Consider the following 16504-nt stretch of genomic DNA (forward strand, 5'->3'; position numbering starts at 1 on the left):
ATGTTCTCTGTGGACTCCAGACTCCGTTTAAAATGAGTGTAAAGGTAAAGTTACGTGCAGCGGTCTCCTCATTATAGATTATGGGTGACTGGAGATGTACATATCATTCAGTTCTGCAGGATGGGTCAAAAGCATGCACTCTTCAAACATGTTCAACTGTCATATGTGTGAGTGTGCACCACACATAGACACATATGCCAGCATGTAGTTTGTTCTGAACTGTTAAATTTGGTATATACACACACAAACACATACGGACGTTCTTCATAGCAGCAGAAACTTTTTGGAGAGCAGTAAATTCTCTCCTGTAAATGACCTACTTTTTACTGAGGGCACTTAAAGCAGCAAAACAGCTCTTGATCCTTGCCTTATTATTTGGCTTTCATGTCATTACTATTGTTTGACAGTAGAGCAACACTGTCATCACCACAGTTGTGCATTCATCGTTGTTAACGGGTCAGTTTTCTGTGCTTCTAGCATGGTCTGTTGTGTGAGGCTCTGGCTCAAATTTTATTGCCAAAAGAAAAACGTCCCAATGATGTAATGATGGCTTGGTCTGGGGCATGTAAACCTGATCTTAATCCTGGCCTTCCTTAGACTCGAACTCTCATAGACTTGTTCACGTTACCATGAATTTGCGCAGTGATGTAGGGCTGTCTAATTCTGTCATTCATCTAGACTATAGGGTGAATCGTGCAGTCTTTTTAATCCAGGTTTGTTTGTGGAATTACCCGACATACACATCAAAACATTTGAAACAACAAGCAAAGTTGGAGCAGTACAAAAAATACCATTAAAATGTTTTTCCAATATAAGCAATAAAGGTGCAATAATTAATTTATATGACCGATTCCAATTTCTTCAGCTACTAGCTACGGCTAGTATTAGTACAATTATGCTTCAGTGTTTAGTAACTAGTACAATTATATTTCAGTTTTTATCTATTTAGTTTATCTTTATTGAATGTTCATACAATAACTTAACAGAATGCTTGGAGCCAAGTTAGTCACTGGTACATGTTCATGTGAGGATACTGTGAAGTATCATTGCCCCAATACATGAAATAGATACAGGATTATAGGAGGCTATGTGGTAGGTAATATTTAAAATTTCCACCATACAATGTATTTACAGAAAAGATTTGGGTGACTTTTGACTTCTGATGTTTTTAGCAACATTAGCCTCACAGCTCCAGTGCTAAATTAAGAACACCAACTATTAAACCTGTCTTGGCTGATCGACTACATCCAAATTAGTGAAAAAGTTTACCAAACCATTCTTTTAAAAAGAAAAAAAAGTTAAACTACATGAAATCAATGAAAATGCTACATCGACAGCAAGTGTCAATGGGTCATTTTGTTTAATAAGAACATGTAGGGATGGGCAATATGACGATACTTTATCATTATTGTGATGAATTATGTCTCAGTACGCTTTTCTTAGTAAATTGTGGATATTGTCAGTGCGTAAAGAACACTGACTAACTACAAGTTTCACTGCAAAGCCAGAAAAATCAGTTTGTAAAACACTGAATAAAAATCATTGTAGTTTAAAGTTTTTTTAAATTATTATCATTATAGTATTTTTATGTTTGGCACTACAGGTTCTATTTTGTCTGTTCCAACTTATCAAATCTCAGCAAAATTATATATCATGATGCTTATCATGTATCGTTAAAATGTCTTGAATATTGTGATATAATATTGTAGCATCAGCATAAAGGCCAAAGGATACCTCTTGCAGAGAAACATCTGCCTGGCTTTAGCTAACAAAATGATGTACTTTTAGGGAAAATGAACAGCTGCAGACATTGTGCAGAGGCAGAGACAGGCCATGAAACAAAGATGGAGGACTTTGAGGACTGGCTCTTAGAGCATGTACAAAGGCATGGACACCTTAATGATTTGTCACTGAGAGATTACAGACATATTGTTTTAAACTCATGAAAGAGAAATTGAAGAAACTCTCAGTGAGAAGTACAGAGAAACACAACCCATCTATTTTCTGGTCTGATCAAACTATTCTCAGATGGCCTGACTTTTTTATGCAAGCGTGTATCACCCAACCCTCAGTTGCTGTCTTTTCCACCTCAATAGAGTGCCCTAATTCCAACAGTACTGCAAACATCCCATCAGAATATATAGATTTAAAAGAAGCCTTTAATAAGAATAATGCTACCAAACTACCCCCACATAGAGAGTACGACTGTGCTATTGAGCTTGTTGACAATCCCGTAGAAGCTTTAGAGCAAGGGTTCATCAGGCTGTCAACTTCTCCCATTGCTTCTAGTTTTTTCTTCATTAAGATGAAAGATGGGGGACTACATCCATGTACAGATTATCGTGCACTCAACCAGATTACCAAGACTTACCCATATCCTCTTCCAGACAATGCATTAGAACAACTAAAGGGTGCCAAGTACTTCACTAAGCTGCATCTCCGGAGTACATATAACCTAATTAGAATAAAGGAAGGAGATGAATGTAAGACTGTATTTGTGACCACTACAGGGCACTATGAATACTTGGTCATGCCTTTCCGCCTCTCCATCGCCCCCTCTGTCTTTCAAGCTTTCATCAATGAAGTACTAAGAGACATGCTAGGGAATTATGTAATCACCTATTTAGACGATATCCTCATGCACTCCCCTGATAAGGCCACCGATGTGCAACACGTCCATTCCGTTTTGCAGTGGTTATTGGGCAACAACTTGTTTTTAAAGGGAGAGAAATGTGAGTTTCATCTTGAATCCGTTTTGTGTCTAGGGTGCGTCATTAGTGCTCAAGGAGTCATCATGGATGACCAGAAAGTAGAAGCAGTTAGCCAGTGGCCTGCTCCTCTTCTGTTAGGGAACTGCAGAGAATCCTAGGCTTTGAAAATTTTTACTGCCATTTTATATGCAATTTTAGCACTATTGCAGCTCCTCTTACATCTCTACTAAAAGGTGGACCCAAGAAGCTTAGATGGACAGAACAAGCAGAATGCATTTCAAGAGTTAAAAGAGGTCTTTACCACTGCCCCCATTCTTAAACACACAGACCCGTCCAAGACTTTTATAGTCAAGGTAGATGCCTCGAAGACTGGGATAGGGGCCGTTTTGTCCCAACGCTCTGATAATCCTCTCAAATTACACCCTGTAGCCTTTTATTCCCATAAGTTATCTTCTGCAGAAAAGAATTATGGTATCGGAGACAGAGAACTGTTAGCTGTCAAGCTTGCGTTAGAAGAATGGTGATACTGGCCGGAGGGAGCGATAATCCTTTTGTTGTTTTTACTGATCAAAAGAACTTTGAGTATCTATGTAATGCCAAATGCCTAAATGCTCTCCATGCCAGATGGTCTCTGTTCTTATCACGTTTTTGTTTCAGTATTACATAGCGACCAGGTTCTAGAAACACTCAGGCAGATGACCTATCCAGAATCCACGAAAATGACAGTCCCGTAACAGAAGCAGTAACTCCTGAATGAATCTTTCCTCCTGAAGTGTCCATCTCCTCTATTAGATGGGAGATATACAAGGCCATTACGAAGGCATTGACCAACATTTCAGTGCCAATCCAATGCCCCCCAGGGAAGATATATGCCCCCACTCAGTTTCATACACAATGTATTACTTGGACTCAGTCCTCCATTACCTCTGGTCATCCTGTAGAAACTAGAACCCATCACCTCCTGTCGCACCGATATTGGTAGGAAACAATGCAAAAGGACATACATGCCTTTGTAGTATCTTGTTCAACATGTTCCCAGGGTAAAGCATGCACATCAGTTGTAAAAAGCACTATACAAATCAGTTGTAACAACAGTTGTAAAAAGCACTATACAAATACATTTGATTTGATTTGATTTGATTTGCTAGACCTTGGTCACACCTCACTGTAGATTTTGTAACAGACCTACCTGAATCACAAGGCTTCACCACTATTCTAACTGTTATCGATTGCTTTTCCAGGGGGGTCAGATTTATCCCCTTTTCACCTATTCCTAGTGCATTTCAGACAGCAGAAGCTTTATTCAATCAGGTTTTTCATTTATTTGGTATACCTGAGGATATTGTGTCAGACTGTGGACCCCAGTTTACATCACAGGTTTGGGCAGCATTCTTTGAGAACATTGGGGAGTCTATTAGTCTTACGTCCAGGTATCACCCACAATCAAACGGACAATGTGAGAGAATGAATCAAGAATTAGATACATTTTTAAGAATCTTCTGTCATGAGAACACCACAGACTGGTCTCATTTTTTGTCATGGCCAGAAATAGCACAAAAGTCTCTCATGAGTTCTGCCACTGGCATGACTCCTTTTCAGTGTCTCTGGGATATCAACCTCCCTTAGCACTTTGGACCGGTTCATCCTCTGATGTTCCTGTGATAGACTCCTGGATGCAGAGAAATTAACAAGTTTGGGAACAAACACATCAACCTACCAAGAACGTGTTACAAAAAACAAGGAGCAGGCAGATTGACATAGGACTGAGACACCAGTTTTTCTGTGTCTTTTCATGTGTCTCTTTTTAAACCTGTCATTGCAGGGCCTTTTGAAGAGGCTTTGCCAGACATCACGCCATCACCGCCAGGCATGATAGATGGGAAGCCAGTCTATGCTGTCCGTAAGCTGCTGGACTCTCAGAGACAAAGGGGACTTGGTAGACTGGGAGGGATACAGCCTGGTGGAGCTGGGTTCCTGCACAAGACATCTTGGATCCAGGTCATAGCAGAATTCCACAGCTGACATCCTGACAAGCCTGCTCCTCATCCTAGGGGTTGCCTGCAGAGGGTTCTCTCCAGCTCCCTCCCTGATCATCTAAGGAGTCCTTGTGAAAGGACCCCATCTGTCCCGCACTTTGGCAGTTCTGGGTCTGCCCCTGTTCGGAAATCCGGCAGTGGTCATTTTGGCCAGCCTCGTTCAGAGGCTACCCGGGACTCTTTGGGGGAGGGTACTGTCACGTATCCACTGAGCTCCAAGTTGGATTTGCACATGATCTCCCAGAGTCCTCTGGGACATCATACAGCTTCCAAACTTCCTGTAAGTGACAACACTAAATCCTCCCAAAATCCTTTGGGCGATCACATGAATCCTCACATGACCCACGCTCCTATCAGCACTCTAGATTTCCGGTTTACTGATGTGAGGCACCTGTGTTACTTGTCATATGACATACTTGGTTTAGTTTAAAGGCCCAGGCTTTAGCAGGAAATTGTTGCGAGGTATTGTATCTGTTTTGTGATCTACTGAATGTTCATTTCTTTGGGTGTATTTTGTGTATGATGCCCTTCATTTTTTTGACTTTGCTTTTTGCTCTGCTCTCAGGATTACTTTGCCATTACTGCTGACTACTGATTTTTGACCCTTAGCTTGTATCTTCGACCATTTTTCCCTTTTTGGACTTGATGCAGTGCCTGTGCATGTTCATTTGCATCACTTGTTCATTTGTATTTTCTATGCCTTTTGGATCTTAACCCTGCCTGTTTTGTGACAACAACTTTAGACTGTGATTTTTCTAAGTAAACCCTCTTCTGTGTTTTACATCTGCGAGCGTCTGAATCTGCTTGGCACGTTACAGTGTCCGAGTGATAGGTTAGCATCAGTGTTGTACTGGGCTGCTTGGGGCATTGTAGGAGCAGCAGTGTGCTGAAACAGGCAGTGAAAAAAAAAATCATTTAAATCACAAGGAATTTTTTAATGAAATGAAATGAAGAATTACATAAAAGACTAGCAACCAGTAACAATGGGAAACAGTATAAATTGAGTTAAAAGGTTTTCCCATGTGCCTTATCAGATTGTATTATAAATTTATTTTGAATATGTTACTTTTTATGTATAGTAATGGAATATGTTACTGATTATATTTAGGACAATATATTCAGCATTCAGCTATCACTACTTTCACTCTTGCTCAACCCTGTCTGGAGATTTGGTTTAGCTAGTACTTTCAGGCCTACAGGTGCCACTGAACAAATCCCATTCAACAGAATAGAGGCTAATGCTCTCCAGGTTCCATAATCCCTTCTATAGTGCAGATAAGGAAAAGTAATAGAACAACTTTCTTGGGCTTGACCATTCCACCATTGTACTCTTGCTCTGTCCATCTCATGTTCGTTGAGAGAAAGAGGCTGAATCAGAAGGTAAGAACATTTGTTACTTCAGTTACAGTAGGCAGTGGGCATGAACTACATTTATCTGAACAGCAGAAAAAGTGGAAAAATGTATCTCACAGCACAAAGCACTGAGAGAATCAGGTGTCATACAAGGTTTAGTTTTCAACTTTCAACTTGCCTTCCACATCCCCCACACAATAAAAAGTCACAAGCTATTAGTTTTCTCTCATAAATTTACTTAATTTTGATATAATGTCTGTTTTCTTAATCTTTTGGAATGTGAGAACTAATGCTCAGGCATCCAAGGTCAGAATCCATTATCTTTGGGGAGTAGGAAGATGAAGCTTAGCAGTGGAATCCTTCCCATATTTTTTCGCTTTGACCTTGAAGTCAGTACATTTAGTTCTGGGAGGATGAGAGAAAAGGGTCTCGCCATTAGCCTAGTGCTAGAACACATTTAACTATGCTCAAGAAGGTCATTGTCTAGACTATTGACATATTAATCATGTATAACATAAACCACATGTCCAGTGATTGAGAACATTTAGGAAGAAATAACCAAAGGAACCTAAAGCATTAGCAGAGTTGCTATGTTTTCTGTCCGTTTTAACACTGTTGCCAGCACTTTCGGAGTCAAGTCTGCCCAAAATCTTAAATCTGTTTCGCTTTAATGATTCTCAGAATCCACAGCTCTGTTGTCAGCAGTGTAATGCACAGACAGAGGGGACAGGTGGACCTGTAGGATGGGGAGGGAAAGGGGGTTGTTTTTTTGTTAGCTTTCCTTGAACTGTTTGACTAACAGAAAATGATATAAAAAATCACAAAACAGAAAATTATACAGATCTCAGAACAATGGACAAAATGAGGTCCAAAAGGTGAGAACAGGAGAATGGCAGTCAAACTGAACTCTAAGGTTTCTCAGATTTTACCTGCTCATGTGTATAGTAAGCCATACACAAGAGGAGGCTTCTGACTAGTGCAGGCATCTAAGCATTAATCCTAATGTCGGGAGATTGTGAGTTTAATCCCTGGTAATGGCACAAATTTGTGGGCAGGAGTCCAACAGAACACAATTGGCCTCCCTCTCACCTACCGCTGCTACCTCAGCACTGTAAAGTTCCTGCACAGCAGCTTGTTTTTACTAAATTCTGAGATAGGCAGCTATGTTCGGTATGCACTCTTCAGGTCAGTTCAGCTACTTAACTCAATCTTCTCAGTTTAGTGCGTCTAGTGTCTAAACACATCACCTGCAGATCATCTTTCACAAACAACTGTCCCTATGTTAAGAGTAATTTGAACTAATTAAACCCATTCTTCATATACAAATGGGTTGACTGGATAAAAAGAAAAACATTTAAATGTCATAAGAAATACTGACATGTTAAAATACTTAGACATTTGTAACCATCAATGTATATTTTCCTTAACGGGCAAACAAAAACTTGAACAATCCAGGGAAATGTGCATGTACACCTTCTACCTCGTACTCATGCTGCTGTGGTTCATGCTGCTGTTATTTCCACCCCTTTATTTGCACCTTCTTTTTATTGTTTATGTTACTTTGGGAGTGAACTGGACCGTGAGTACAATGTTTCGTTCCACCTCATGTACCACATGTGATGTGAATGACAATAAAGCCTTATCTTATCTTATCTTATGTTCCTACATCGGTGGCAACCCTACTCTGCCCCATCACTCAATGCTAGTGCGTTTCTGTTAGCTGACATGATGCACTCATCCAAGTGCATTGAGTTGTCCAATGACATTGCAGTAGAGCCAATTAAAAAAGATGTGGCATCTGGCTTCATGTGGCTGTATGCTAGTGTGGAAGAAATCTCTAAATTAAACAGAAGCCAGTAAAGTCAGAGAGTCACAATTAAATCTCCAAAGCAAGATATTTGTTTAAAAATAACGGCTGCTGAGAAACTCCTGGTGTAATACCCAGAGATCTCTGCCAAGATGAATATTTCATGATATTACATAGTTCCCCAACAGGGCATTGGTACATTTCATTAGTTAATAGAAGATAAAGTTACAGTTTATTGGTTATATGTAATTGCCCTATGAGTAAACAAGATTGTCTTAGGGTGGGCCATTTATATAGATACACCCAAATAAAATGGGAATGGTTGGTGATATTAATTTCCTGTTTGTGGCAGGGTAGTATATGAGGGGGGTAAAACTTTTCAAGATGGGTGGTGACCATGATGGCCATTTTGAAGTCTGCCATTTTGGATCCAACTTTAGTTTTTTCAATGGGAAGAGGGTCGTGTGACACGTCAGACTTACTGAGAATTTCACAAGAAAAACAACGGTGTGCTGGTTTTAATGTAACTTTATTCTTTCATGAGTTATTTACAAGTTTCTGACCACTAATATAAAATGTGTTCAAAGTGCTGCCCATTGTGTTGGATTGTCAGCGCAGCCTCTTCTCCCACTCTTCACACACTGAGAGCAACACCGCAGAAGAAATGCTAGCACAGGCTTCCAGTATCCGTAGGTTCAGGTGCTGCACATCTCGTATCTTCACAGCATAGACAATTGCCTTCAGATGACCCCAAAGATAAAAGTCTAAGGGGGTCAGATCGGGAGACCTTGGGGGCCATTCAACTGGCCCACGACGACCAATCCACTTTCCAGGAAACTGTTCATCTAGGAATGCTCGGACCGGACACCCATAATATGGTGGTGCACCATCTTGCTGGAAAAACTCAGGGAACGTGCCAGCTTCCAAAGTGGATTGGTCGTCGTGCCACAGGAAGTTAATATCACCAACCATTCCCATTTCATTTGGGTGTATCCATATAAATGATATGGAAAGAAACTCCAAATATGTTTGGCATTACAGGTTCACAATAAGTTCTCGTGTCCTCAGGTGTCCTCCTGCAACCTAGCCTGCAGCTTCAAGGCCATTTGGCCACAAAGTTTCCTGCTCTTATCAACTACGTAGGCCCGACATGCAAGGAGTATCCAACTTGATACACAACAGCGCGTCTTCTCATAAAGAAGAAGAGTAAAGGAAACTCAGTTTTAATAATGAGTAACGTACAATACATAATCATGCATCTGTCAAGATGTCAAGACAAGATGTCAAAGAATAATATGGCAAACTGCAGTCATCTGCATGAGAATCAGATGAGAATAAGTTCTTTTAGAAACAATACTAGCTTCCAGCATTGTAGCATCCACATAGGGGTAGAATCATGGCAGTCATTGGCTGATGGTTAGGGAACCAGCCCTGTGAAGGTCGCGGTTCGATCCCCAGAACCGACAGTACATGACTGAGGTCGATGAGAATAGGGCTGCCCACCGTTACGGGCAAGTATGCCCACTGCCCCCTAGTGTGTATGTGGTGTTTCATTTCCCAGATGGGTTAAATGCAGAGGTGAAATTTCCCTGGTGTTGGACTAATAAGGGTCTCTTAATCGGCCGTGATATTTCTGGGCCTGAGTTCAACATGTTTCATATATATTTTTATTTCATTTTTCTATTTTTCAACATCATTTGGGCACAGCAGCTCCAAAAAATAGACTGGTTTTACAGCTTAGGTTGAATTCTTTTTACCCTTTCCCCTCGTTTTTGAATGTCACTTTGCTCCTTGGAACTGAGTTACAAGGAGTAGTGGCTGAAATCTTCCCCTATCAAATGGGGCAACCCTCAAAAGAACATTTACTTCATAAACAGGTTACTAGTGGTGCTTTATAGGCAGTGATAGCAGAGGGGCGGTAAAGTTCAGCAACCTTGCTGCTGGTTGCTGCTAAATTTAGAAAATCAAATTCCTTCAAAGGGGGGTGGGATGTGACAATTGCTGTGTCTTCTTTTTTTCTCTGCTTTTAAAAAACCTCCGTTAGGAACCCTAAACCTTTTCCCTACCCCTCCATCTCAGCAAAAATTGGGAAAACCTACCCCTTGGCATGAACGCGCAAAATGGAAGGTTAGGAGTAAGAGGTAAAATGGGATTGAGCCTTAGTCTCTGAATATAATCCATATGGTCTAGGGGGTTAGCACATTTTAAAACTTTAACAATGTTTACATTGTGCATCAAATTCTTCTTTTTGAATTTCCATTATATCAGACATTAATGTAAATTTCAGTTTTTTTCTTTTAAAATGTACTATTTTCAAGAGTTTGTCCTCACAACTTTTACTTGATCATTGCAGAGCTTGGATTTCTGAAGTGAAATGACCCTTGGATTTGTGTGTAGAAGACGTGTGTGGTGGTAAGTGTGTGTGCTGCGTTTTACTTTGTTTTAGAACATAACAGTTTGGAGTTTGGAAGATAATCATTCCTTGAGAAAGTTATTTTGAGTGAGATAAGAAAGTTTCTAGAGAGATCCAGTTTTGTTCTAACGGGTTACTGTGACCATGATAAGGGTTTTGTTTAAGGCTTGGTTTCCTTCAAATTAGAGAGAAAATCCTAAACAAGATGCAAAGAAATGAAGAAAGTATATTGTTTGGATGTTAGACTGAAACCGGAACCACAGGGCCAAAGTGCAGAAGGTTAAGTTGGCCAGTTCGTTCAGTCTACTTGTACACGAAAGCTACAGATGGCTAGCTTCATGTTAATGTACCATCACTCACTAATCAGTGGCTAATTAACTAGCTAGCTAGCAGTCCCTCTAGGTGGGTTGTGGTTTTTGTAGGTTGTGTTTGAGGAGGTCACTATGGTTATAATGGGCTGGTCTACACAAACGTCCAGGGCTGAATTTGGTTCCCAGTCCAGCACTGGCCACTATTAACCAAAGACGCAGTGGCCTTCCCAAAAAGATGACAAAGATGACACAGTCTGCTATTTATGCAGTCTTTCACTGAAAATCAGATGGGCCAGTGCTTCCAGCTTAGCACAAGATTTAGCTCAAGGAATTGGCGAGATAGCATGGCATTAAACTGCACCAACTTCTGCAGATGATGTACAAGAAGAACACTGTCACTAACACCAACAAAACTGCAAGACTAAGGTTTGCAAAAGAAAACCTGAAAGAAGCGTAGTGAATATTGGCAGCACGTTCTCTGCTCAGATGAAACAAAGATGAGCTTGCTTGGATCAGATGGGGTTCCACATGTTTGTGACTGCATAGTACTTGAAACATGTTGTAGGTAGTGTGTTAATGTTGGGCTCTAGGTGTAGGAGAGAAGGCTGTTACAGATAGCAGCATGAACACTAGAGCATACAACAAACTACTGTTAACACTTTATTTGGATGGTCCACTGTAGATGCTTTTAAAATGCGCAGTATATCTTTAAGTAAAATTCAACTAAATATCTGTTAAATGCAACTGAACTTGTTTGGAGGACCCACTGTAGATGCTTTGTAAATGCTCAGTCTGTTCATAAGTAACATTCAACTCAAGGTCTATTAAATGCAACTGTACTACAAGTTCACTGTGAACGAGTTTATTAAATCCATCCCTACTCCTAACCTCAAGGGTAAACATGTACTCCTAACCTTAACCCTAACACAATATTGTTTGAGCATTACCAGAAAGTTTGTTAATGATTTAACTCTGTAATCTCTAGAGCATCTATAGGGGGCTGTCCAAATAAAAAGTGTGACCAAAATACTGAATGAAAAGCTGATTCCTACACTCAAGACTCTAGGTTGCAAAGTAATGTTCTAAGATGACCGTGTTCCTAGGCACACGGCAAAAAGCACATGCGTTTTTTAAAACCAAAGAAAACCCTCGGCAAGTATTTCACTTGACTGGAATTCAACTGATTTTAAATATTAAAATATTAATTGGAATATTAATATTGGAAACATAAACAATAAATAATACAAATATTCATTGGAATATATTAATATTGGAATGTAGAGAAGCACATCTAGCAAAAAAGGGCTATAAAGTCTCAGATATAAACAAATAAGACTCAGAGTGAATGTATTGTTACCACTCCAGCAGTTTGAACATTGATTCTTGGTCTTTGTATGTTTTTGGGTGAGCATCAACACTGGATGTTTAACTGTTTAAATTTTTTACATTGTAACTTTGATTTTGCCTGCAGCAGAAACTTTATATTGACAACTGAGCTGCCATCACTGGAGAACATTGTAAACAAAAATGTTCAAACACAGACTTTTATTTTAAAAGTTTTATTAAGTTTACAGTTACAAACTGTGAATGCAGATGGAGTTCAGAGTGAAAAAGGCACCAATCTAATTATTGCTAGTAAAAGGTTGGACCCCCTTTTGCCTTCAGAACTGCCTTAATTCTTCATGGAATACCTTCATCAAGGTGTTGGAAACATTCCTCAGAGATTTTGTTTATTTATTTGAGTTCCTGTTGCCTTTCTATCATCTCAAACCATTCTGCCCATTCTCCTCTGACCTCTCACATCAACAAGGCATTTTTGTCCACACAACTGCTGCTCACTGGATATTTTCTCTTTTTCTGACCATTCTCTGTAAACCCTAGAGATGGTTGTGTGTGAAAATCCCAGTAGATCAGCAGTTTCTGAAATACTCAGATCAGCCCGTCTGGCACCAACAACCACGCCATGTTCAAAGTCACTTAAATCACCTTTCTTCCCCGTTCTGATGCTCGGTTTGCACTTCAGCAAGTTGTCTTGACCACCTCTACATGTCTAAATGCACTGAGTTGCAGCCGTGTGATTGGCTGATTAACTATTTGTGTTAACAAGCAATTGTACCTAATATAGTGACTGGTGAGTGTGTACACTACTGTGCAAAAGTCATAGACCACCATTAATATATTTGATAATTTTTCATGAAAGGATCTCGATATCACCAAATATGTTTGGGATCATGTTAAGCAGAAAATTCAAACATCTAAGGCTGAACTTTAGAAGTGTTTAAAATATGTGGCAAAAGGCGAACACACAAAATAGGGAAGATATTAGTTGCTGTAGCTTTTGGGTAACTTTCTGTTGAATTTTTGTTTTTTCTGACACTGAAAAATTAGCTACAAAATAGCCGTTTTAGCTGGAAAATAAATAAATGGAAAACAGCCTCTTACACTTTGCACAGTACACTTTTACATCAGTCATAATTAACTGCAGTGTAAAAAGTGGACCTTTTTGCAGAAATCCATAAACATGACATGATCACTAGTATGTCAGTGTCTTTCTTTCAAGAATTTTTGGAGTGAGACACACACACACACACACACACACACACACACACACACACTCAAACACACCCAGCAAATGGCTTCCTAATCACTATATAGCTTATGCAAAAAGGGGTCATGAAATTGCTTCTGCAACTAAATCATGAATTATAAGTACCATGGGGAACCATTTTGGAATCGGTCACACAAATACACACTCACTCTTTCACCAAGGCTGGACCTTTTTCTCAGACACATACTGGCCATGGGGCTCCTTGGCACCAGGTGGTAGCAAGGCAAGATAGACTGGGGTAACAGCGCCCTCGTCTGGCGACTTTGTAGCATTTGGCCCTGCCATGTCTGTCCTGACCCAGCCTGGACAGCACGCATTACATAGGATTGCATCCCCAGATCTCTCTGCTGTCAGCTTCCTCGCATGGATCCTGGTCAAAGTGGTCAGGCCAGTCTTGGACACTCCGTACGCTGTATCAGGCCAGCCTCTTTGCAAGTGAGCGCCCTCCTTAGCATCCTTCACAAAACGCTCCATCAGCCCCACCAGCTCCTCCTCAGTGATGTCATCACTGCGGAAACGAGCTTGGAGGTCCGGGCTGCAGCGTCCCAGGGCGATGGAGCCCATCACGCTGGAAACGTTTACCAACCTGCCTGTGGAGAGAGAGAGAGAGAGAGAGAGAGAGAGAGAGAGAGAGAGAGAGAGAGAGAGAGAGAGAGAGAGAGAGAGAGAGAGAGAGATCGGGAGGTGTAGGTTTATTAAATAATATAATAATAATAATAATAATAATAATAATAATAATAATAATAAGTTAATTATTATTATTATTATTATTATTTATAGTAAAATCTCTGACCTCACTATTTTACCTGATTACAATTCTTCAGGAAATGATTCAATGTATTATGAAAATGATCAACTAAGAACAAGCATAAAAACAACTGCCAGTATCTGATCTAATTGGAAGTCATGATTTACCCTCTGGTTTGATGATGGGGAGGAACTCATTGCACATGTCTCTGGTGGCAAAGAAATTGGTCCGCAGAGTCACTTCAGCTTGGGTCCCAAAGGGTGTCGTATCTGCCACTATCATGAACAAGCACACAGATGCCTTAACTTGTTAAGCCTTGGAAGTGTTTCTTAATTCTGTCCCTGTCGAACAACAAACAGCACTGCACAGTTTCAACTATTCCCTGCCTCAGAATACCTGAGCCAACTCACTGCGGGATTAACAATTAGCTCATGTGTTGAATCACGTGCGTCAAGTCAAGGAATACTTGAAACTGTACAGTGTTGTGGGTCACAAGGAGCAGGATTATAAAAATACAGTGTAGTTATTCATTACAATTGTGTTGTGACTGGTGTTGGTTGCCACAAATGCACTGAATATATTCAAAATCTCAAATCTCACCACACTAATGAACATTATATCTAGGGTAGGCTGGCGTCAGTTATTTGGTTTGTGAGATAAGAGAGGCAGAGTGAAACAGTGAGACAACCAATTTTGTGTTCCCATACTAAGATGAACACATGCCCACGTCCAGTCCTGTTGATCTAATACTTGGGAGAGGTTTTCTCTAACACCCCTGATTTAATTCATCAAGACCTTCAGGTTTGTTGGAACTCAGCTCTCCAGGACGGTAGATCAACAGGACCAGGGCTGGGCAACCTTGTTATAACTGAATTGAGAAACTAAATAAAAGATAAGAGAGCCAGAGTGAAAAGCTTGAAAACCAACCCCTGTTCTCATACTGCTGAAGTCCAGTCCTACCTACTGCCCTGGAGAGCTCAGCTCCAACAGTTACTCATGACCTTCAGGAGCTTCTGAATGTCAGAGCCAGGTTTGTTGGAGCTCAGCTCTATAGGTTTGTTGGAGCTCAGCTCTCCAGGTTTGTTGGAGCTCAGCTCTCCAGGTTTGTTGGAGCTCAGCTCTATAGGTTTGTTGGAGCTCAGCTCTATAGGTTTGTTGGAGCTCAGCTCTATAGGTTTGTTGGAGCTCAGCTCTATAGGTTTGTTGGAGCTCAGCTCTATAGGTTTGTTGGAGCTCAGCTCTATAGGTTTGTTGGAGCTCAGCTCTCCAGGTTTGTTGGAGCTCAGCTCTATAGGTTTGTTGGAGCTCAGCTCTATAGGTTTGTTGGAGCTCAGCTCTATAGGTTTGTTGGAGCTCAGCTCTCCAGGTTTGTTGGAGCTCAGCTCTATAGGTTTGTTGGAGCTCAGCTCTATAGGTTTGTTGGAGCTCAGCTCTATAGGTTTGTTGGAGCTCAGCTCTCCAGGTTTGTTGGAGCTCAGCTCTCCAGGTTTGTTGGAGCTCAGCTCTCCAGGTTTGTTAGATCACCAGGATCAGGGTTGGGCTCCTCTGGTCTAACTGAACAGATGAACCCGGTTACCTTTGAACGCAATCCCCGCGTTGTTGATGAGGACGTCCACCCCTCCGTACTGAGCTTTGAAGAAGTCCCGCGCTGTGCGGACGCTGGCCGGGTCAGTGATGTCCAGCTGGTGGAAGAGCGGTGACAGCCCCTCCCCCTTCAGCCCCTCCACCGCCGCCTGCCCCCGACCCACGTCCCGCGCCGTCAGGAACACATCTCCGTCAAACTGCTTACACAGGGCCCGCACCACAGCCAGCCCGATCCCTTTGTTTGACCCGGTCACAAGGGCCACTCTGCGAGCACACATGTGTGCAGCTGTAGCGAGAAAGTAGGAGAGCAGCTCTCAGCCCACCGGTCTAGCTGATAACGAACGTCAGGCTAGGAAAGTGCTAGCTGGCTCTGCTGCAGGGACACAACGTGTTGTAACTCGTCCAGAGCAAATTCTACGTAAAGGAATTATGCATTAAAATAAACAAACGACAGTGACTCGGTTAACATGAGTCAGACAGGCCTACCGTTTCGGGGTGCACAGCGGGAGCTCTCAGACAGACTTTCAGCGCAGAGCCACACTTACACAGTGTGTGATGACGCGCTACAGCTGCGATTTGTATAACGCCGTCATCGCCCGCCTCCGCTGAAAACGGGCACTAGAGCGCTTACAGATCGGCGGTGACGCAGCAGAACGTAGCTGACGCACTTACGTCACCAGCTTTGACGCGCACAGAGTGTGAGGGTCTCAATTCAGGAGTCTTTTACACAGAATAGTGAAATGACTGTTTTCTACAGTAAAATCGGCGCCAACAGCCCTCAGAAAGGTCAAGGAAGATAAAGTAAGCCTAGGTAAGGAGTAGTGTTGCCAGCCGCCCCGTAAAATACAATATCAGCCCTTAATTGGAAAATAGAAGACACTTCAGAGCAGTTGGCAAATTCAAGAAGCAGAAATCTGTCTGTCTCTCTCTCTC

The 16504-nt window shown here is 41.4% G+C and overlaps 1 protein-coding gene across 3 annotated transcripts; it reads right to left on the reverse strand.

Moving 5' to 3' along the window:
- Positions 1-12669: 12669 nt before the first annotated feature.
- On the reverse strand, positions 12670-16194 carry cbr1 (carbonyl reductase 1). 3 transcript variants are annotated; one of them, XM_017699020.2, is made up of 4 exons: positions 16058-16194; positions 15564-15857; positions 14155-14262; positions 12670-13829 (listed from the first exon to the last, which is right to left on the reverse strand). In XM_017699020.2, the coding sequence occupies exons 2-4, from the start codon at positions 15847-15849 to the stop codon at positions 13393-13395; spliced, it is 831 nt and encodes a 276-aa protein (XP_017554509.1). In that variant the 5' UTR covers positions 15850-15857; positions 16058-16194; the 3' UTR covers positions 12670-13392. The 3 variants fall into 3 exon arrangements, with proteins under 3 accessions (XP_017554509.1, XP_017554510.1, XP_017554508.1); XM_017699021.2 differs by having other exon boundaries at positions 15564-15944; positions 16058-16143; XM_017699019.2 differs by having other exon boundaries at positions 15564-15985; positions 16058-16134.
- Between the last annotated feature and the right edge of the window lie 310 nt (positions 16195-16504).

The sequence above is a fragment of the Pygocentrus nattereri genome, chromosome 12 (assembly GCF_015220715.1).
Source record: "Pygocentrus nattereri isolate fPygNat1 chromosome 12, fPygNat1.pri, whole genome shotgun sequence".
Classification (NCBI taxonomy): Eukaryota; Metazoa; Chordata; class Actinopteri; order Characiformes; family Serrasalmidae; genus Pygocentrus; species Pygocentrus nattereri.